This window comes from Acipenser ruthenus, chromosome 9, assembly GCF_902713425.1.
Source record: "Acipenser ruthenus chromosome 9, fAciRut3.2 maternal haplotype, whole genome shotgun sequence".
Taxonomy (NCBI): Eukaryota; Metazoa; Chordata; class Actinopteri; order Acipenseriformes; family Acipenseridae; genus Acipenser; species Acipenser ruthenus.
Genome location: NC_081197.1, coordinates 3,987,639 through 4,012,542, shown reverse-complemented (window position 1 = coordinate 4,012,542; position 24,904 = coordinate 3,987,639). Strand labels below are relative to the sequence as shown.

At 39.1% G+C, this 24,904-nt stretch overlaps 1 protein-coding gene across 2 annotated transcripts in view; it reads right to left on the bottom strand.

Annotated features, from left to right (window-relative positions):
* Positions 1 to 24,904, bottom strand: part of LOC117405878 (cell adhesion molecule DSCAM) — a 174,801-nt gene that overhangs the window by 127,391 nt on the left and 22,506 nt on the right. For both annotated transcript variants that reach the window (XM_059030800.1, XM_059030798.1), the window contains exons 2-3: positions 14,495 to 14,812; positions 11,559 to 11,705 (exon numbers count right to left, since the gene is read on the bottom strand). In XM_059030800.1, the coding sequence (XP_058886783.1) occupies positions 11,559 to 11,705; positions 14,495 to 14,812 (465 nt within the window). The remainder of the gene's footprint in view (positions 1 to 11,558; positions 11,706 to 14,494; positions 14,813 to 24,904) is intronic.

The window sequence follows — 24,904 nt, the reverse complement described above, 5'->3', positions numbered from 1 at the left end:
GATTAAAAATCGAGGATCAATCCATTGAACGAGGCAACAAATCAGCAACTAATCAAATAACGACAACCACAGCGGACTGTGCTAGTAATACTAATCTGCGCATAAACCTGAAGGGAAGACCCGTGTGATTCTGTAAACGTCCTTTACAATGACACACTGGTGAGGAAGCAGTGTACTTTGGTTGATAAGCTGGCAACATAAGCTGGCAAAATGCATATTTGTATGAATTAAGCAAACTAGTACAGTGACAATGATCTTCTCTTACCAACATCTATGCAGACATATTGATGTCAAAGCAGCTTCTATTCAAGCTCTGGTAGTTCAGTAAAAGACAGTTCAAGGCTCCCCATGCTTATAGCACTTTGAGTAATTGTAACAAACTTGTATTGCAATCATGGTTAGCTGGCTGCAGATGGATGGATGGGCAAATTACTATGACTTAAAATGAATCATGTACATTATTTACCATTCACTTTTGTCTTCTATGCAAGGCTTACTATACAATGCCTTCTATGCAATGCCTGAGCTAATTTAAGCAAATTAGCTCAGGATGAAAGGGACATAAGTTAATAAAACCATGTGAGCCCTTATTATTAATGAATTATGTGGCAATTGACTACATTTCAATTTAATTTACATTTAAAAATCGGCCTGTGTTTCGGTTTAAGCTCTTACATTGGGAAAAGACACAACCATATTTAACTACACGCAATTGTTTTGTAACCTGAGTTTCTCGTATTTAAAAAAAACAAAGTATGCGCCACTCAAAATAGCACCTTGTAAGCCTGCCACAAACTGTAAAGTGCAGGAAAGTTGGTGCCTGCGCTTGGATGCACCTTCTGGCACTCAAGTCCCAGGAGTGGGGCCTCCTTGCCACTCTCGCTTTTTTCAACAGCTGCTTGCTTTTTGTTATTAATGACACAGTCCCCCTCTGCTCCCCTAACCTTCCCTCAATTCACACACACCTCAGAGCTCTGTGACAGTGCACTTTTGCACGGAGACAGAAGGAGGTCTTTGAAGGTTATCAGCAAGGTAACGGAACTCAAGGTTGGCCCTGCTAATGCTGCTGCTGGGGCTGAGGCTAATAAAAACTGGTGGGCTCTTAGTACAAATGTAGAAAAGTAAACAGATTCATGCAGAAAAAATAGCCAAAAGTGTAGATTACATCAAAAACTAGTGCTTTATTACCTGAATTAGCAAATTCAACAGGACCATAATTTAAACTGTTGCATACCATACCTCAAGAAAGTGTAACTGAATGCCTCCAAAGTAAAGGATAAAATGTTATGATAATAGTCAATAGAAAGCGGATGACATTAAAATGTATGCATCGAAGATTATTAAAACAAATTGATCATACATATGATGTATATGCCTACCCATCGTCCACAAACTCTGGAAACATTCTAGCTTCCCTCTGGAAAGAACAAAATGCATGGGTGTTCCATCTGATGTCATGACATCACGTCTTGTCATGACATCACGTCTTGTCGTCCCCCCCCCCTCCCCCTCCTGTATAATGACAGAAGCATCTCCTCCGTTTTGTGTAATGTAGCTTGAGGCTTTTACAGCTTTAAGAGAAACCCTCTTCATGTTTGTTATCTGATGAAGCGGTTCCTGTTCTGGCTAAATCATCTAAGAGATTGATGCGTGCCCTTCTGCAGCTATTTACAAGTAAAGGGTTAGGAGGCACAGCTCTGCACCTAAAGCAGTAAATTACACAAAGGGCAAAAGAACACGTGAGAAGGATATAAATGAAGCTCTGCTGATGGGAAATTCCCAAAAGGTCACAAATTACTAAAAATGAGAGGAACCTGAAGCACACAGTAGCTCGCTGGGTTTATATCATTTTGCACACTGCTTAACGAGAAATGCTTTTCTTTGGCCATCCACCAATTTGCCATACATTGTTTTGAAAAAGATGAAGATAAATGAGAACACAGCACCAAAAAAAAAAAAAAAAAAAAACCACACATCCAGATTGATTGTTATTAATGAAAAAAAATGTTAGAATCATGATCGTTGGCCTATAATGATACCCCAACATTTGGAAACACAGTAAAAGCTTTCCATTACCCCTTCAAGAAGACAAACCCCACGTTATCAACGCCTTCACCAGGGAGTAGATCTCCAGCATCTATGGGAGTGCAAGCTGGTCAGCTCCCTCCCCTCAAACAACAGGCAGTAACACACTGAGCCAGCATGCCAACCCCTTCTCTAAGTGTGTCTAAATTCAGAGAAATTCTGCAATCCGCAGGAAACAGAACCTAATTTGGTTGTGAAGTATTCCCCCCAGACCCCTTAGCATTTCCAACAGCTACACTTCCAAGCAAAGAACACCAATGATGAATACGAGGCAAACACAGACTAACTGAAAGAGGTAGAACTGGCTATTCTACTTTTACAGTGACTTTATTATCAGAAAAAACAAACTAAAGATGGGCCTGATCAGTTTTCAAAAAACGAAAGCACAGGAACCAAAGCAAACATTTGGTTTAGTCTGCTGTAGCAGTAAAAGCAACTTACCTTTGAACTCCAAATCATGGAGCAACTGACTCTTCCTTAGTTTATTAATCCTCTTCCTCAGATCAGCATATCCTGAATTATGAGACCTACTCATCAAATAAAAACGGTTCCTCGATGTGTAGCATGTAAATACTCCAATCATCACAAATACATTTAAAAGTGTGTTAGTGCTATAATGTCATATTCTCTTACACACAGGCTTCACTATCACACAACACAGTCAATAGGCTTGGGATAGGAACAGTAGATCAAGAAAGGTTTAGCAATGGACAGTAAGCTTAATGATACACAAGGCACAAGGTCTTGTTGCTGACCCTGCACCTACAGTATATACTGCACACAACTGGCTAGTGATGAGGTGACGTGTGAAAGCATATGAAACTACAAACATAGTCCACGCAGCATCTTTTGAATGTACACCCACACCCCCTATAACAGAAAACTTTTTCTTTTATCCAACTTATCAAAAGAAACTGCCAAGGTAAAAAATGTAAAATAAAAGAGGCTATACCACATGAGAAATCAGTCATTCAAGTGAATTAGGTTAGATTTTAAAAGGTATAAGATGTTAGAAAAGGAATAAGTCAATGGACAAACACTGATAAAAAAAATAAAAAAGTCCTTTACCAGAGATTAAGGACCTCATATTGACCAATTAGGTACAAGAAACAGCTGTAAGACACATTTGTTTAAACATGATGTAGAATAATTATAGAATGGGTGATAAAATAACGTTTTGCAGTTGGAAAGGGGTCCTCTCAAAGCAATTACACATATGCAGACACTTGTGTTCCATAAAAGACTAACATCGCTCCAAGAGCAACAGCAGGACATTAACTGCTGTAGGTTCTTTAGCTTTAACAATGTTGATAGTGTGTATGTACACATTGGAATGGACCAACACATGCATGGCTGCATGCAGTCGGTTTTCTGCAGTTGTGCATTAAGCCCTATACCGTATTCCTTCAAATTTAAAACGTGCTTTTTTAACCATGTTCAACCTCAAAAATAGACTGCTTCTTAAATTCAAGTACAGTATAGTGATGCATGTATTAAAAATCACCAATGAAAGAGGCGACTATCCGAGTTCACAAACAGCAACGTGACTGACTGCCGAGGGCGTCTTAAATTGGAAGGAATACGGTATATTGATATAAAAGTGCATTAAACCCTATATAGAGAACTCTGGAAAATGTATGGCAATGGGTGAGCCACTCATAATTAGCTCACACTGTGCTTATTGCTAATCTGTTCTCTTGGATTTGGTCCATTAGTGACCTGGCCCTTCTCCAGCACACCAGCGTAATCCCTAAATCCTGGGAAGTCCTGCTATTCACAGTGCTGGTACATTGGAATATGCAATGGAGCACTCTGTGTTTATTATTCAATAAATAACCTGTTCCATTCCTCAGACTGCTGGACCGTTGTGTCATCCTTTCCATTATTAAAAGGTCTGTCATGGCAATGACTGATACAGGAATACAAGCAAACACACCAACGCCAAGAAGCCTCCCCCTTTTCTCTCAAAAGACAGCGTGCACTTTGCAAGCAGGCTGGGTAATTATTCATCTATTGATTGGATCCGGCACTATCCAGGGAAAGCTGCCTCCACTGTCAGGCAATCATTTGCACAGCCAGGTGTCATCACTTTGAGGTCAGAGTTCACACCTCATTGCATTCTGCAGCGCTGCTTAATCAAAGATGAGGCTCACAGCTCACCTGGGATGTTCAGCCAGGGGCCATGAGGTTTTTACACAACAGCAGGTACATTAAATCCATTATTTTTCTTTTTGTTCTTAAAAATAATATTAATTTATGATTATGATGATCATTATTATTATGAAGATTATTATGAAGGCTATGTCCATACCTCTATGAAATAGTACACAGAAATAGGCTAATATACTACACAGAATTACTAATTTGTCCAATTTGTTTATCCTTAGTATCTTGCACAATGCATAAAGGTTGTATTTTCCAGCATAACTGCCTGGAATACCTTGCATCTACAGTATTAACATATACATACATCAATATTAATATTAATACTACTTTTTCACGCTACAACAACCTAACCCTATAACAGCCACATAAGGTACACATTCCCTTTTCACATAACAAATTCCTGCAAAACTGCCCTCTTCCTAAATGTCAAATCTCAAAACACATGCAGCAGATATAAAGTGTGTTAAAAAAAAAAAAAAAAAAAATTGAAAATGTACGCTTGCATCTTTCATTTCATCTTCCCATTATTCTATGTGGCAGCTGCATGATTAATGCATGGAGTTATTGATTTTCCTACTTTTTGTTTTGTTCAAACCCGCTGTCCTGCTTTAGCTGCTCTTCAGTGCAAGACCCCTCTCTGCAGTGAAGGGGAGGGGGGAGCGCAATCTCGGCGGTATGCGGTGAGCACTTCACAGGGTCCAGGCAGCACTACAGTACAGTGAGAGCACAATAACAGAACGAACCGCAGTGGCTGGGCTGAGCATCTGCCTGTGTGCAGCACGGGATAAACACATTGCCTCACCCACTTTCTGTCTCGTAAGAATAAAAAGAAAATAGGAAAAAAGTCCAATATATAGTCTGTTAATCAAGCATGCGGAGCCCCACTCAGAATCACTGCAATGGCCAAATGGTGTAATAATAGGCAGTGTCTCACATCGATGTTTTCAGAAAGGGAGGTGAAATTGTACCGTGTTTCAACCCCAGTTATTAAATCAGCCTCAACAGTCTTTTTAGATACAGTTTTGGGTAACAATTGAGGTCTTCTGTCCTCACTAGATAGAAAACGTCAGAAAACACTCAACAGGACTGAAAGCACTAGAAGACAGTTTTTCCAGTTTCCTGTCCAGATTCAAAGCGGGTGCTACGCATGCTTTGTGCTGCTGAGAAAGGCCAGGTAGCATCTAAGAATGGGAATTTCAGGCAAACTAGGTACAAAATAAAGCTCCTTATCAGCTTCCAACCAGCTGTGCTGTCTTGCAGGTCTTCTTAAACCCTTAAACGTTTGCTCACATATCATATCAGATATTTAGGATGGACCGCTTTGGTGAAGGGGACCAGAGTCTCACAATACAAGATACATGGAATATTTATTTATTTATTTATATATATATTTATATATATATATAATATATATATATATATATATATATATATAGAGAGAGAGAGAGAGAGAGAGAGAGAGAGAGAGAGAGAGAGAGAGAGAGAGAGAGAGAGAGAGAGAGAGAGAGAGAGAGAGAGAGAGAGAGAGAGAGAGAGAGAGAGAGAGAGAGAGAGAGAGAGAGAGAGAGAGAGAGAGAGAGAGAGAGAGAGAGAGAGGAGAGAGGGGGGGGGGTCTATTCATGCAATTTTTTAAATATCAATATTTTTTACCTGCAGTCTATTTATGATACCAACTATCTGATACAGAGACATTTCAGATGGCTGCATGGACAAAAAATATAATCTTCAGCTGCTACACTGACAAACTCTCTGATAATTAGAAACGTAGCAAATAAAAAAAGCCTGCTCTTGAGCCTGTAGAACATCACATGCTTGTTCTGTAACATCCTGCTCTTTATGTGCCTCCTCAATATAGTATATATCTTTTTTCTACATCACCAGGCAGCTCAATTTGGGTACCTATCCAAAAATAAATAAATAAACATTCAGACATTCCAATTTTTTTTTTGTATTCCTTTACTTTAAGTATTTGTCTTTAATGCTTCTGAAAAGCTACACTTCCACCGGCACCAGCTTAATCTTCGGTTTTGAAAGATGGCCTCTGCGTTTGTTCTAATCAGAAAGCACTATCTCCCTGCACCAGAGGACCACAACTAGTTTTTTGTTCCTCAGCAGTAACAGGTTTTTTTTTTCTCTCTCTCTCTATCTCTTTCTCTCTCTTGTCTAACTCATTTTCCACATAAAGGAACTTTACATAAGCCATCTTCCTTAAATGCCGGGAAGCTTGGTCGCCATGGAAGAGGGTAGATGCCATTCTTGGGAATGCTGTTCACATTTATTATAATACCTTAAGATTTGTCATTTATATCCTTTCTATACCTACCTGCATGAAAACCACAGGGTGTGAGAATTAATTTTCGGTCAGTAATCAGTGATATAGAAACAATAGTCTCTCCTTTGTGAAAATGTTAGACTACTTTGTGTTTTAATTAGCCGTCTTCAACAACTTCTAAAAAGATGCATTTTACCATGTGTGGCTACGTGTTCCTATTTTAAATTAACTGCATGTGTTGCCTATTAAAGTCATCAATTCAATTAGACAATCACTAATTTGCCTATTTTGGCAAGCTTTTTAATTACAGTGTTTTGATTTCATATGCACAACAAATCAAAACTACAGATGCAATGGAGTATTTTATGTTTAGTCTCCTGCGAGATTTTTTTTTTTACCTTGTACACATATGCAGGAATATTACATACTGTAGCATACAAAGTATTAAAACAGCCTCTGGATTTTAAATGAAAGGGCAAACCACTTGTATACTTTATGACAGGCAGTTGTTAGATGTGGACAATTAAACGACTGTGTTACAGGAGAACTTCCTCGCACAGCAATGTGCTGCAAGGTTTAGCTTGAAACTGAATACACAGCGCTAAATGAGTTGGCAAATGTTTGTAAATGTCAACAAATGATGCCTGTATTTCACGCAAGTTAAAACTATACAAAAATCTGAGAATGGTTGCTCATAAAGAAGCCATCTGAGCTGACGTGCTCATTTTTAAAGGGAAATGATGATTTAATTAAGGTAAAACTTACCTAAGGGGTTGATTTGATCAACCTATATCTTGCCGAGATAAGAGTTTTACAGTGCATGGGGATCCACCTGGCTGGCATCAACCACTGATTTTAGGAGTAATTCCAGGATACTCATGGATAGGTGGTTAATGCAATCCAAGAAGATTCCTGAATGCTGTAAAACAATCCAACCATGGCTTAATCTGGTGGGGCTGATCAAATCAACCCTTAAGTAACCAGACAACCTTTTGGTCTAGTGATCAGTGCTAAGGCAGTAGTTTGCCTAATTGACATAGTTTCTTCTAAGGTGTACTCATCTTTTTGATTGAAGCTTCTGATTTTAGAGCACACTGGTCTACTCGTTGTCTTCACTTAATCATGAACTCTGGGCAACACATGACACGTACAAAAAAGACCAGCAAAACAGGATTGAAATAAAAGGGCTCAAAGTCGGTTATGCACACACACACACACGTTTGCATGCCTATATTTGTGGGGACTTCTCATTGACTCCCACTATTTCTAACTCGTCAGACAAAACTCCTCACAGGGTGAAAGTCGACAACAAACTAAATATTTAGGCACTTCTATTATTTTTTTACAACGTAGGGACGTCCCCACAACGTCGTTTTTTCTGGAATTACTATCTGTGGGGACATTTTCTCAAATTTAGTTTGCACATTGATAGTAATACCTGCCCACACACACACACACACACACACACACACACACTAAACCTTCACTAGGGATTCTGAACTTTAAGAAACACATTGCTTGTCACACTGAAGAAAAAAAATGGTGCGAACACAGAAAATTCAATTACCACTGGGGATTTTCTGTTTCTCTGTTTTCCATCTAAGATTACTGTTCATATTCACATACACTGAGCCTCCGTATAATCCCTGCATGCTCGCTGCGTTGAAGAAAGCAGCAGCCAACGCCTGACAGGAAATGTAAAGAAGCTATTCTTGACTTTTCCTCCAGCCCAGTGCCCCTTGGTTGTGCCTGGAATAAGAAGGGTGCTAAGCCACAGTAACCTATCTGAACCCCCCTGCTCCAGATGAGAAAATGCCAATGCACGTGACCCTGTGTTGCGTGACTGCACCAAAATCCAGCCCTATCGACTGTTGGTGAAAAAAAACAGCTCAATAAGAGTGTTATTTCTTTGTATCCTATTCATTAGCACTGGGAATAGGAGAGCCCGGGGTTGATCAATATTCTCTTTTGAGTTCTTAGTCATATTATGAGGGAATTGATCCCCAATACACACTTTCATGGCAGGAGCAATACAAAAAAATGAGTTTTTTTTTTCTTCTTCTTCTTCTTCCTTTTAAAAGGCCTGCTGCTCTGGATCAAGATTTAGGAGCTTCAGGTTAAAACAAATAAATAAAAATACCAAAAAAAAAAACAATGTCTGTAGGCGTACCACATCTGATAAAAACAAACAGTTTAAAATAGCCTTTTATCCAGTCAATTGATCTTTCAGAAAACATGTCTGAAACATGCTAAACAATAAAAAATGTATTTTTTAATAATTTATTTCAAATACATGACATCCCAGTAGCTGTACAATAGTGCCACTGCTATGAATTGTGAGTTACTGTATGGCAAGCATTCTGATGATATTTAATGGAAGGGGCTACTGAGAACTATAGGAGGAAATGTTTTGCAGTAATGTTGGTTAGCAGCATGAACACAAACAGCAATTCATATATAAAATGGCAACTTTTCAAGCCTTGTATTTTCTTATAGACATCCAAATGTAATAGATAGATAAATAAATACTCATGACAGACATGACCTTTAAAGCCTCCCTCTAATCACTGTTTAAGGAAGGACCAGTTGTTTTAAATACAGTAAATATTTGCACATCTCTTCAAACTGCAGACTTGCTTTTTCGCAAGCCACTTGTATTTGTATTGCGTTGAATTGGGTTTGGTGGACACAGCAAGCTTTCTGGTTCAGAGTGAAGGCTCTTTACTACTGCTTCACTTGGCACAAAGTGGGTCACAGTTAAGATTACTGGGGTTAGAAAGTGTGCTTATGGTGATATATGTGCTATACAGATTAATAATTGATGGAAGTAGTAAGATTAAGTTTTATCCTGTGCCTTTTGGGACCAAGTGCCCCATCATTAACCATAAATAATTTAAAAACAACAGTATCGAGCACTTGCAAATACTAGAAATAAAAAGCTACTGCTACATACAGAAAAGGTCATTCTCTTATGGAAATTCAACACATTCAAAATGTTGGGCAAATCCAAATGAAAATCTAGTGTGCTCCTTGTTCAGGTAACAAACTCATGAGTCATATATGGTAATGGCTCCATAACAATTAAAGTTGCTCAGGTTTTGGCTTATGTGCAAAACATATACATACATAAATCAAAGAGATAGACATGCTTTTTTCTGACACTATGGTCCGTATTTATAACATGGTTTTGTCATCCAGTAAAGAAAACACTACAGACTATGTTGTGCTTCACAAAAGGAAGAGAAAGGGGATGAGATGAGGATTATTTTTCCCATCAGTGTGACATACATGCAGTAGTACCCTATCCTTCTGTCAGCAGATCAAAGGTTTCCATGACAACCCCAGTATGGCACCCAATCAGAGATCTTGATATATATTGATTGGTTTCAAGTTTAATGTCTCAGAGCCTGTTAAACAAAAATCACTGAGGAAAGGGTTACAACTTGGGCATTTCCAGGATATACTGTTGTTATACAGGTGGCAAATACAATTCTGCCAATGGGTACGTCTAATGAAAGCATACTATGAAAAATGTATGCAATACTGTACAGTTTGTGGATGGAAAGCTGAATAAAAATCACTAGAGTTTCAGTTTGTGGAGAAAATGTGATTATGATTTTAGGATAGTCAGCGCCCTGGTGTGTATGAAGACGTGTGTTTCTCAAGGGTGATAGGATTAGTTAGCATGTTCTACCTCCTTGCTTATAACCACTGAGAATGTGCAAGTTTATCTCACTCAGACCCATCCAATCAGAGTGCCATGCTTGTGTGATAATATTTCTGCTTCATTTTAATGGTGACAAAAGATAAGGGAAGCCCCGTAAGAAACCATGAGGATTGAAAACCATGAGACTGATAAACAAGAAACTTCTGAAAAAAAAGAATGCATCCACCAATTACAATTCATGGGCAAATGAAGACTACTTCTATTAAATGCATGAGTTGTTTCTGGTTTGATGACTTTACTGGTTTGCATTTTTTCATTCTGAAAAAAAAACAGCACTTTGAGTAACCACCAAGAGTGTTTTGAGGCTATATTTCCCATATTTGTGCATTCTGCTTGTGGACAAAACAGAACACAAACAGCATTTTGATTCTAACATTGCCAAATCAATCCCAGACAGATACATAGAGATAGGAATACACAGTATACAGCTACGCGTAGCTAGATGTGATATAAACAGATACAATCTATCAGCATTTGAGCTCCATCCACCCATACTACATGTATCTATCTGTTTAGCTAGCTTGTTCAGTGCACTGTAAGATGGAACTCCCCCCTGGGGAATACGTATTAGAGAGGAGAGTATTCCATTTAACTGATGTAAATGATCAACCACGCACACAATCACTTCAACAGGGGAGCACCTGGGTCACTATAGTGCACCGAAGAGACACGACTGAACTGGCGTGCATTGCATTCGCTGCACACTGCTGACCAGAGCGAGCCTCGCTATTGTCAACAGTTGGGAGGCGATTGATTCGGACAGCGATAGGTCTGTCCATAGCCGACAGTACATCAGAAGGAGCCTGGAAAGACTGCCCAAGACAAGTCGTTGACTCCCTGATAGGGACATCCCTGGCTAATTTCCTCAGGACCGTTACGTTTTGTTTTGGTTCCTACAAGTTTAAACCCATCCTTACAAATCACTATTAAAAGGGACTTTATATCATCTATATTTTGATCGTTAATTGCTGGGCTTGCTTACTATTCCCGCACAAATCGCAAGTGTATGTACAAATATATGTTCAAGGCAATCTGACAGCCCAGGTGTCTGGGAATTAACAACCAATAACTCCCTGTTAACCAACATGTTCCCCTGGTGTACAATGACACCCAGTGTGGTTTAATATAAACGTAATAATTACATTGCAAAACTCAGCAGTGAATCAGCCTTGAACCTAGTTTCGTCTGACTTTCTAAATTCCATTTCAGGTTTTCTACATTTGGCGACCAGGAAAGCTCAGTCCAGAGCAAGAGACAGATTCCATCAACCTTCAGCCAGCAGGAAAATGAAGAGAGAGCATGTCCTACCTGAGACAAGTGAAACTGTGTCTTTCTCCCATGACACAACAGTGATGTAGGCCTCCACAGAGGCTGGGATAATGCACTTGAAGACCGCTACATTGCCTCTCATGGCTTTCTGGTCCTCCACTCGGACCGTATAGGGCTCCCGTAAAACTGGAAAACAAGAGAAACAACCCAGATACAAAACCCAGTGACAAAACCAAAGGGTTTGCGAGACTCCATCATGAGACTCATTTCACAAACCCCTATACAGCACCGATCTTCTACTCCCTAATGTGACCTTTATTATGGTCCGAGATTATTGCTGATCGAGGATTGTGAAACCAGACATCAGCAATAACAAGCTAATGAAATAATTTAAGTCATATCTCTGCTTGTAGTTCCAGAGGTTCATTCCATCAGGATGTGAAAGCATATGTGTGTGTGTGTGGGGGGGGGGGGGGTTGGATCTTAGTGACTTGCTGCTGAGCATGTCAATTATTATTAGCAGACAGTGGTTTGATTGAGCAGGAAATAGGGAGTGAGCCAGCTTTGTAAATTATTTTAAATGGAATTTAATGTATTACACAAGAATACACACATGATGTAAACACAGAACAATTCTAGGCTCTCATTGGACACCCATGTCATTTTCAAGTGTGCTATATCTGGTGGTTATCAATGTTAACAATATGCAATGCACCAGTGATCTATATTGTACAGGAACGTTCCAAGCACTCACATACTGTAGATCCTCAGGCTTACAGCAACCAATACCTTATTCTTAAACTGAATTTAATCATAAACCAGCAGTCTTTGTTTGTCATATCTGTATTTATCCTTTAGGACAAATAACCAGCACGCCCCAAAGGACACCTTTAAAATAGAAGCTACGTTGAACCCAGCCATGGTTTGAAACCACAGCCTTTCAATACAAAGACTTCTGCAAAGAATGAACCTCTGAGCCATTTGGCTTGGGAGCTGTATATGGGCTGACACTAAACAACAGGGGCTCTGTTTCCATAGCTGTCAATGCCTCGTCTTTTTATGAGCTCTAACTTAATCAGCAAACCTACTGATGTAATACATCCATTTACATAGTGCTGACACAAAGGGCAATACATCAGAGATATGTATTCGTTACCTTGCAAATTTTATTTTTCAATAAATGTTTATTTTATTTGTCCTGTATTTTAATTACCCCAATTTCAATTATTATTATTATTATTTTATTTTTTTTGTTTTGTTTTTACTAATTTCTTGTTCTTCATGGCTTACAGTAGATCAATAAAAGCTGATACTGTTTATTGAAATCAATAGAGTTTTTTTATGAAAAAAGGAGCTGTCAATAGCAGAAAGGCTAAAAATACTAAAGCAGGTGGATTTATCTGCTTGGTTTGTAAAAAGTTATTTGACCAATACAGATTACTGAAAATACATATATACAGTAGATCAAGAAGTGACTTACACCATACTCCTAATGATAACCAATATATAATAACCCTAAAGTATCCCTAATCTTATATAAAGCAAGCCTAATCCCTAGATTCTTATTTCGTTTATTGAATCTGCAAGGTAAAGATTTAAAACCAGTTCATTTTGATGCATACAAGCGGGCAGCCCTCCTTCCCACTAGCTTAAGTGATCCATCATCCTGGGGTCAAAAAATCAATAACCACAGAGTGTAGCTCTGTATCAGTGTTTATGTCCTAGATTTGCCTTTTGTTTGTTTGTCTTTTTGTTCCGGGGACTTGTCAACACTAAAATATCCAGCAGAGATTCTGTGCCACGCAGTTTTATTTGTCTCTTGCCCACAGCCACTATTTCAGATTGGTGGATTCATGTAGTCTAGGACACCTTCGTGTTAGCAGTATGCAGTCCATCTCCAATGGTGAGACAAGGGGGTACTGACTTACACAATTACACTACACTGTCCTCAGGACTTGTCAGTGTTTCCATACTGCAAAGGAGATCCAAAGCATGCAAACTGATTTGGGTTCAGATAATCCACGCTTCATTTTCATTGACTGCACACCTTTATCACTGTTAAAATAGTGAAGGTCCAAGCTGGTGTTTCCACATGCCTCATCCTGATGTGAATACAGCTGTGTTGGGACCAACCTGGCCCTTGCGAACCTTGCTAAATTGTAAATGGCGAATTCCCATCACAGTTTGCCGAGTGCATGGTGCAGAAGTATCTTCCCAATAAGAAGCAGATGAAGAGATAGATGGTAACCTTTTACTCCAGCACCAATTAAGTGTGTCATTCTGCATGGGCTTGTTTTGATGTTTATGTATTTACTGCACCCTCCAAGATGTTTCGTGTCTTATAATGTATGACATTTGTAATCTGATTTTCATGCCTGCTGCTGCTGCTGCTCCCCCTCTCAGGACACTTCGGTCAATTAAAAGAGAATCTAATCGCTCGTAAAGGAAGTGGCAGAACTGCTCAGCTGAAATGCGTCTCCACATAAAGACAGCCCTGTTCCAGACCAGCTGTGCACACTGATATTATCTTTATTACACTATATTATTATTATTATTAAACAGCGTTAAATCAGATAACATTCATTGCAGTCAATAAAATGTAAATTTGATGCAGTAACACTTTACATTAAATTTGTAGTTTTTCCATGGTTCAACTATGCATTTACCAAAGCTTACCATGTTTTTAATATGCTTTACCATACCTCTCTACACTTTATTATGCTTACCTATGCTTTACCATGCTTTCACTATGCTGTGTTACACTTTGCTATGCTTTTACTGTGGGGAACTTTTATAACGGTTAGTTTACCATGGTTTGTTTTGTAATATGCTTTGTCATACCTCTCTGTGCTTCACTATACTTGCCTATGCTTTACCATGCTTTCACTGTGCATTATTACTCTTTGCTACACTTTTACTTTGGTAACTTTTATTAAAGGTACAGGACCAAAAAATAAATCGAAACAGAAACTCACCGGCCTTAATATGAACATCCTGGCTTCTAATTTTCCCTGAAGGATTGTCAGCTGTGCAATAGTATGTGTTGTCGTGGATTAAGTTACTAAAGCTTGAAGGAGGGAAGGGGAAGATTTGGAGAGTGCCATTGGGGTGGACGTGGCGGATCCCAGGAACATCGTAGATCTCCTCGCCCGTTGCTAGGTACCAGTGAAGCGTCACCGGGGGGACCCCTGCCGCGGGACAGGGCACCAGCGCCCCTGTGGTGCTGGCGAAGACTACCTCTTGCAAAGATGCATTGACAAAATATAAGCTGGAACGTAGATCTTCACTGAAAACTGCAAGACAAAAACAACATCATCTGTGTAATTCCCATATATAGCAGCTCAATAAACACACAATAACGACGTTTCCTTTTAACAAGCACACTCAGGCACTTTTATCAAAGTCTCATCACACTGTCGCATCCCGCTTGGTAATAATTCAGTATTACTTTACATTGTTTTCCTCCATGCTGAGGCTCCCATTCGCAGCGCAGGAGACTAACACTCCGAGACACAGTGCTTCTGTGTTCTGGGACCACCGCATGAGAAAGGGCCATTAGAAAACCTGGCCCAAGGGCAGTTCATTTTAACCTCTTTAAGTCATCCCCTTGAAGAGCAGATGTGCCCGACTGCTTTAAAAGCAATTTCCTATCTCAGATTCACCATGGTGATAACAATGTCCACAAATCAAGTGCACAGTAAACACATTCTAATATAAAATGTCCTTCGACACAACATCAAATTAAACATACGTTCCACACTCCATTCAAATCAAACCGGAAATTCAAATATTTTGATGAGAATATCTGATTGTTTTCCGTATTATATATATATATATATATATATATATATAATGTTTTTATACTGTACATACAGTATTAGAACACCTCAAGATTTGTCATTTATATTTGTTATATACCTACCTGCATGAAAACCTCAGGGTGTGAGAATTTCAATTCGGTCAGCAATCAGTGATATAGAAACAATAGGCACTCGTATTTGAAAATATAAGACCACGTTGTGCTTTAATTAGGAAAAAAAAAAGTCTCATGCATTTTACCATTTGTGGCTCTTTTCCTATTCTCTTTTAATTGAAGATGTGGCCTATTAAAGACATCAGTTAAATTACACAATCAGTAACAAATCACAACTGCAGAAGAAAGGCGTTGTTCTAATAAATGTGCACATTACTGTATCAAGAATTGACAGTGTTACGTCATCAACTGTTAGCATTTGACGCCACCATGCAAATGGCGCAGTACTACCTAAGCTGTCTGCACTGCGTAGCCATCCCATCACCATGATAAGCACTTAACACAGCCATGTCTCCTATTTTTTTCCATGGCTATAAAATGGCAATAAACTTTATCCATGGATAATTGACATCAATAAAACCTGACTAAAGCAGCTACCCTAGGGATCTTCCATAAGTGTTCCAACGCTGCAGACCAGCGTCCGCAGTAACCACACTCACTACATACTCAATACCACTACTTGACAAAGGAGGCGGCCAGTGGCTCCTCCTGTTGTACTAACAGACCAATGTCTCACATTTACAACCCTGTAACATCTTGAGGGAGGGGAAAAATGACACTTTTGGTGCCACCTAAGGCTGGTACTTGCCTAATGACCCAGTTAAATCTCCCTTAGTCCTCAGGCTGAAAGAGGGTGATGTGGGTGGGGTGGTAAAGGATGAAGCTTTCTCTGTTCTAGCAAGCCTGGATTAACCTTTCATAGGGTTCGTTAGTTGGTTAGGTGCAGCAGCTCAGGCGAGGCTCCCTTTACAGATTGTCTGACAAAGCGCCAAGAGAAAAACCAGACGTGGTTACAGTCTACAGAGTTCGAGAAGTTGCCCTGCCGAAACTTATGCATTACAAAATAGATACATAGATAGGAAAAGGTAATATGGTAATGTATAAGGAGTTGTAACGCTACTAGAGTGCCCAGATTAAACAGTGACAGCTGTAGTAATGAGATCGGAACTGGAAATGTAGTCCTGACAATCAGGGAAGGTTACCGGGACTGTTAAAGATTTCGCAAGTGGTCCTGTGGTTTAAAACCAATGTGGGGTCCGTGCACATGCAGCTGGAAATAATACTACTAAAAATAACGTGGATGTTACTCAAATTAAGCAATAACAGGTTCTACTGTGTTTGTTTTGAAATCAACACATTCATGAGCAGGTTTATTTAATACACAGCATTTATGACTCAGAACTCAATTTAAATTCATGTAAGGCTGGCTTAATAATTTGTAGGCTGTTGATAGTTAAAACGCAGGAGTTCATCTAAGGGTAGGTTACTGGATTTAGGGCAAGTCATAAATCGCATATTTTGAGCAATTTGATGTGAAAATCATGCATTAGACAGATAGTCCCTGTGGTGCAGAGTGCTGTTACATGATCTAAGGGTTACTGACCTCGATACTGAACGACAATGTAAGTGCTATGGACACAGTTCACTCTCTTGTGTATGATGTTATTAGGCCCATTTACTTTTAATCCAATTAATTCATCATTTTTCTGTTATGTTTTCTGTTCTGGACCTTTTTTTCCCCCCAAAGCTTTTGCTGTTGTGTTTTTTAATGCAGTAAATTTTAAAAGGAGAGAACTCCTTCAACAATGTTAAAATGAGAAATAAACAACTTGAAAGAGACCTTGACATACTGTATATTATGTTGTTGTTTGGTTCTAGTTTTGTACGGAGTGCTGGTAATACAGATTGGATAAGATTCAATGGATTTTTATTTTTTTGCGGGCTGTATGAAGTTAAAGGGTCGGAACCAGAAGTATGTGAGGGTTCCTGATAACAGCTGAGGAAACACAGTAACTGGAAACATGGCAGGGACACAATGACAAAGCAATACAGGAATACAGCTTCCTGCACAAGCAGCACACCATTCAGCAGAGTCATCATGAATTACTTTATTGGGACGCTTTCCTTGTAGAAGTATAAACACACACAGTATAACTCCAAAATAATAACTGCAAAAGATTATGAAAGAAAAAAAAACGGCCATTTTTAACCCCAGAACGTGTCCAGTTCGAACTGGAGAAATGATCACTTCCAAAACATTTACAGTAGGTTTCAGTATAATAATATGTACATGAATCCTTATACAGAACAGGGAATATGTAGCTGATAGCACACTCCCATAACCATGTTTATATAGCGGGCAGTCACTAATTCCACAGAGGTAGATGAAGATGGAAACCAGTAGGCTGATGGCAAATGTGTGCTGGTGAATCATGACGCCTCCAGTACTTCATGAATAGTGAGGTAAACACTAGGTATGGCATTAGAACCTGGTAGCATCAAATTTCAAATATATCGGATCTTACTGGCAATAAAAATAGCCTTGTTACAACAACACGCATCAAAATCAAATGGGTATTCTACACTTTATAGCCTAGAACCGTTTTAATTGCTCATCGCTGCAATCCTCCTCTCGCTGTGAAATACTAGGACTGCGTCCTCGGATCCGCAGAGCTGTGCTCGAACGAGGAGAGACTAATTGCTGCCGGCGCACTCGGAAGCCTTTGTGATATTTTACATGGGAGTGCTCACCTTGTTAGCGCAGAGGCACGCTAGCAGAGCATTTAGGGGTAACCAGCAGTGGTGAACTGGCTCATGCGATTCACAGCCTGCAGACAGACAGGGAGCTGTGCTATGCAGTGCTGTCAACCCCTTATATTTCATCAGAACTAAATGTATCCACTACAGACAGCCTACTTGGTTCACTGTTTAATCTACAAGCATGGCTGTTCAGAATAAAAGAAAAAAGGGTAACACTTCACAGTGTGTCTCTGATTACTGTGTATTTATATAGTAGTTGCTTAATAAATAATGTGTACTTAAACATAATTACAATGCTATTATCCATAGTTACAAGGTACTTAATGTGTAAATCTTTTTGCACAATACATGTAAATACACAATTGTATCAGAAAAGGGTTAGGGTTGGTGTTAGGGTTATATCATGCAAACAGGTATACACATTAAGTAAATTGTAACTATGCATAATAACATTGTAATTATGTGTAAATACACAGTAATTAAAGATGCAATTTGTGACCAAAAAAAGTTGATGTTACATTAGGTTTGTTGTTATATTCTCAGTGCAAAATATTAAGAGGTTTATTCTGTCTTTAATATATGCTGTTTAATATACAGGGTGGCTCGATTTTTTAAAATTCATTCTCTAGAGCCATGTTGCTTATACCTTCATCAAACCTCCAATAAACAAAACCAATAGGGCGTCAGTGTTATATTTCTACACTGACGGGCACATTGCACACGTGGAAACAGCTGTGAGTCCAGTGCTAGGTATACGAGATTGGTTACTGAAGCACTGTGCTTGTCGCAAGAAAACTACTGAACAAGAGTCATTCAGCTTTAATTACATTACATTCAAATCTGGCTGAGATTTCACACAACAAACACGCAGGAATTCTGTTAGAAAACATGTATTGGCTGCTTGTATGGTTTGTGTGTGTATGTGTGCTTGTGTGTGTCTGAGTGTGTGTGCTTGTGTGTGGTTGGTTGCGTCTGTGTGTGTGTGTGCTTGTGTTTGTGTGTCTGTATGTGTGCGAGTGTGTTTGGGAGAAAGGAGGAGGAGGGGGGGGGGGGATTCATTAGTTTCACTCCAGTTCATACTAATTGCCAAGTGCTTAATTTCCAAACGATGTACATTTCCTTGTTGTTGACTGTGGCCCACTGCCTACCCCTGCTATCTCAGGCTGTCTCCGACTCGCAGGCAGGCAGCAAATGGCTTACCAGTGACAGCTGGCAAACCCGCCCCTGGGGATAAAACATTTTAGCACTTCATAAATTTCTAACAAGGTTTCAAATCGCAGCAGTTTCCACCCTCTCTCCTAGCTCCACCAGCTTTTACTTACACACAAGCGCACACACAAGCACACACACACACACGCACGCACGCACACACACACGCAGACTCAAACGTTCCCGAAAATGAAAAAAAAAAACCTCTAATTAAACCTTAAATGGGAAACCACGACTGGCTAAGTACTTCATTATATTTAATAAGTAGCAATTAAGCGGTGCTGAGTGAGAACCAGAATGTTTCATTTGCGGTGAAATGTGGCAAGCCTGGTAAGGCAGGCAGGCAGGCAGGCATGCTCAGGAGAACTGGAAGCTATCATTCCTAAGTGCGTGCCCAGTGTTTGTCCAGCTTTAAAATCGATAATGTGCTTTAAGGAGATCCTGGCCTCTCACTGTACCTCTTAGTCCTCAGAAGGAAGAGCTACTCAGGGGAGGATCCGATGCATGCTAGAGAACTATACTGTGTGTATCGTTAAGAGAAAGGGATGCCACATACTGTACACCCGCACATGGCATCTCGGATGTGCAGTTAGGCCCATGCTCTGCAGTCCCTTATTAGCTTTGGGACTCTGGTAGATATCCCCATCTATATCTAAGCATCTTGTAAATATTTTTCATCAAGCATGACTTTTATTATTCTACAAGTGCATGGCCAGCTGTTAAGTGTCAGAGCAGCCCTAATCAGCCTTTACAGGTGTGCTCAAGGTGTGCACTCGGTAAAGATAGCAGTTAGCTGCGTGTCTTTAATCTGTATGTAGACTATACAATAACAGACCATTTTAAAATTCCATTAATAATACCATTTAAATAGACTTCAAACCTATATAGTGGCATCTGATTGCACTGTATCTCTGACACAGTAATACAAAGTGTAGCTCCCCATTGTGTAGCAGTTTGAGCCATTCCAGGTTTTCCTTATATATTATCTATAGCTATACAATATCACACTCCCTAAATAATTCCTGATAATCACTTTTTGGAAAGGTAATTATGAATGAAGGGAATGGCAATCGCATGGTTTCAAAGAGAGCTGATTGTGTTATTTAGGTAGAGTGTAGAGTGTGTGGTGAGGGTGTTTTCAGAAACAGCACTGGGGTGTTAATGCCCTCAAGTGTGCTTTCTCCATATGAAAAACCATTAACTTAGCACACTTAGGAGATCACCAGCACTCAAGGGCAGGCTGTTTCTGAACATGGCTGTTATTGTATACCCTGCTAAGTAACTGCTTATCAATAACAGAAATAACATTTTAAATGCACATTCATATTAAAACATATTGGTTCATATGTAACTAAATAAACACAAATCTTCCAGCTCCATAACGTCAGCCTACACTGTGTCTAATTGTAGCCGGTGTGCGTTTTCTGCGGTAAAACTGCAGTAAGAAGATATGGGTCCTTTTCAATTATCAAACTTCTACTCCTTGTATCTGTCTGGCTGGTTTTGAACTATGTACACACTGTGGGGTTCAATATCTCACACACATAACCAGCAGCTAAATGCTTGCTGCACCACTAGTTCCAACACCCCCATAGTTTAATAAATCAGTTATGTAACAAGATGAATCAATGTGATTAATAATGATTTGGTTAAAATTTAAAACATATTAATAGCTTAAAATTAGGTCACAAAAACGTATTAATCATAATTCATAGGCATCAATTAGACTTCTAAATTAATGTTATCAAGTACAAAAGTTAGTATAAAACGTTTCTATAAAAAAAAAAAAAAAGTCTGCACCTCAAAACACAAATGCATTTGTTGCAACTGTAAGCAACATTCTAACACATGAATATTAACAAATGAATACCCCAGAAGATTAATTGGGTTCCAGCCACAGACTATAAAAGCCAGAAGGAATCCTTTGGCTTGGCATGGCACGGCACGGCACAGAGAGTAAGTGTTACCTGTAAAAGTGTATATATATATAGGTACTTGTTTAATTGGATTTATTTGCTCTGGTGTTTTGTGTTTGTACCTTTTGTTTGGCCCTTGTGCCTTTTTATTTTGTGTTTTGGTCAAGTAGTATTTTGTTTCACTGCATTTTCCTGACTCCAAGTCTTCCCTCTGCGGCTATCCTGTCACAAGCGGTTATCAGCATGCAGGACTGCAGCCACACATGAGGGAAAGTGCAGTGCATTTCTACAATAGTAATGTATAGTTAAGACTGCAGTTCAACTGTCCTGTAACTACATATCTTAACAAAAAAGGCACAGCCTCAGACCAAAAAAATATATTCCTGCAACACAATCCAAGGGCTATGCTGGTCTGAGAGCAATCAAGCTGATTCAATGTGCCGAACAGTGCAAAATGTGTAATTTTATTTTTCAGCAAAACATATGTTCCACAGGACCTATACCAAAATATGTTTCCAAAAACCGGTTAATTCCTCTAAAAAATGAAGTACAAATCAACCCCTATAAAAAAGTGTCCCCATAGTAAAAGTGTAGTAAAGCAGAGGTACTGTAAAGCAGGTACGGCAAAGCCGTAATAAAAAATATTAAAAATATAGCCTTAATAAAAAATAAATAAATAAAAGAGCTTCTAAAATGTATATGGCAAGTAAGATATGCCCATCATGTATTTGTCAGTTTCATTGCCATTGAATGCTGCTAAGCGCAGGTGTGATTGAAAGATGGGGAAATGGTCTCACCTTTACCCCCGATGACCCGAAAAATAGCTTAATTAAAAACAAAACAAAACACAGAACTGCATGGAGCAGATGGAGATCAATTGCCATGAGTTATTACTGGTGGGCACAAGTACCAAAATACCAGTCCATGTCAATATCTAATTACATCATGACAAAGTGACAGCTGGAGTGATTTATCCCAATATGATTATGTAGGCTGCAGAAAAATTCTGTCCAAGTACTTGTTTCCACTTTGAATGGCCACTTAAAATTCAAAAGCTCAATTAATACAGAATAGTTTGCTCACTGTAAATGGCATGACAAAAAAACTGCAAAAACTAAATGTACAGAACAAACTGGTTTTGCTGAAGATGACCCTAGATTTAGAAGTGTGTTTATGTCATGACTAGAAGCAGTCCAAATCTGTGGATAATGGAATCCCTCGGAAATCTTGGAATTCGCAGGGTCCCGTGGATTCCGCAGCCTCCCGTGCATTCCGCAGTCTTCCACTGATGCATCATATTCTGCAGCTACATCGTCATCATAAAATGATCATAAACAGACTGCTAAAGAGACCTGAAATATTTAACTTTGTTGTTCGGTTCTAGTTTTGTTAAATTAACAGATGGTTTTGTCTCCTTCAAAAAGTAGGAGTTCATTAAAGACTGGAGTTCAGGCTTTGAGAATGTGGCCCAATATGAAGTCTTAACTTTCTAAAGATTTTACTAAAAAAAATGCTTCATCATTTCCGTTACATGAGAGTAGTTGTTAAAACTTCATGCTGATATTGGACTCTCGCCAGGACCAACTAAGACATAGCTTCTTTACCTGTAAACTAATGTGCTCCATCTGCGTTTCCTTCCATCTGATGATGTAGAAATCCTTCTGCCTGGTGTGTATTAAATTGGAAGCACTTAACCCATAAATTGTTTGATATGATTCTGTTTGCTTGATTTACATTTTTATAAGTCATGATTAATACAAATCCTAAACACATAAGAAGCTCTGCCAAACACTCTGCACACTTTCCACAGTTTATTGCATATTTTCCCGCAGATTTGGATGGCCTCTAATCATGACCCTCCTGAAATATTTTTGTATACCACTTAAAAGAAAAAAGTCATAAAATGTTCTGATTCTTCCCCAGAAGCAACTCTATCCGCACAACACCACAGACACCATTGTTGTGGCAAAAACCTTAAAACCATTGCTGGAGTTTAAATCAATAACTTGAATCAAAACCAAGCCCTCCTGGGACATGTGGTATTCATTTTAATCTACCAAGCTCAGAAAACCTTCAAATTATCATGTGCTTGCCAATAAATTAGCAAGATGACAAAGATGTCTCCCTTTACTCTAAATACCTGACAGTTTGTGGTAAGAGAATGCCTTCTGCTATGAGCCTGTAGAAGACTTAACAGACTTACGTGGCCGTTATCAGCCCATATTTCTGAAGGCTTTTCACAAAGTCATTAAATATTTAGCACGCTTTTAGGGTAGTCGATATCTTAAGACAATAAAACTAGAACGCATGACAATACCCTTGCCAATGAAAATATAAAAGCATCTATATTTAAAATGTTATCAAAAATGGAAAAAAAAGAAGCACTCAACGACATGGCTAACAACAATGCAATGAGGCACACTATGAAAAATATCCCCCAGGAGAAGTGAGGGATAAGCTTTTAGCTTTTCTCCTTACTTTCTGCTGCGCCTTGCTGCCTTCACCTACCTCCACCTGCAGTATGAATGATTTTATCCAGCAAACTCAAAATTACAGTTGCAATGTAAGCGCAGTTGGATAAATTAAACTGGATACTCTTTACTGCATTTTTTACTAATAGCTACAGTATGGCGATTATAACAGGAAGTCGCTGTTACTTTTCATTTGCATGGAGATAAGCAAGCCGTGCAAATCCTGGTCTCAAATTGAAGCTGTGATGTTTACTAATTGAGAAAAGAAAAGCTTTGTTACTGTCTCCCTCTCTCTTTCTTTCTGTAACTGCACACAGAAATCATCGGAAACTCTACGAAAGCACAATGCCAGTAGTTTGCTTGTTTTGAAATAAATACATAATTATTGTTGTGGTCATTTCTGAAACAATTCCAAAAGGTTTTGCTGTGCAATGGGGGAAAAATAGATGATTACTAAGGTTGTACTTTTTTCACTGTTAACACTGATTTCACGATTTCCGTGAAATGCACCCATTGCCGTTGAAAATGTAGTTCCCTGTGAAAATAACCAATACTGAAAGAATAGGGTAAATATTCATATTTTTATCACTTAAATAAATACGTTTAAACATTTGCCTTATTGACACACTACCTGTTACACTGCATTTAGGAACCTGGCAGCCGGTTTAGTTTGCTTCCGGTAAATGATTGAACACACTGCCCAGAGCTGCATGATTTCTTTGAAATGTCTTCAACGAAAAAGACACCAGCTGCATCAAAGATGGGAAATATTTTCTAACCCTGGCTTCTGAATCCTCGTACAGCTTCAAATTTCTTGCCCTGCCGTGGAACCTCAGGCCCAATGCGACATTGAGGAAAGGTTACAGAGGCTTCCCACTGCCCTCTACCTCTACTCCAGAGCTGGGGAAGATGCAATATACATTATGATGCCTTAGGGCTCTTGGAGGCGATCCCAAGCAAAATAATTCATTTCAGGTGGAGCGGCATTTCAGAAGCGAACAGGACACAATATAACCTCCAGTGATATTGTGAGCAAAAAATAGCCAAGCGCGTTTTAGTTATTTTACAGAGTAGCTGCCGCAGCTATAATTAGGAAACGACTGTCTCTGTAATAACCTCAGAATAGTCTGCGTGTTACTGCAGCCACACAGCAGCGCTGGTATCTGCATTACGCATTGTGAAGCAGTGCAGGGAGCAAGTTTGCTGCGATGTTTA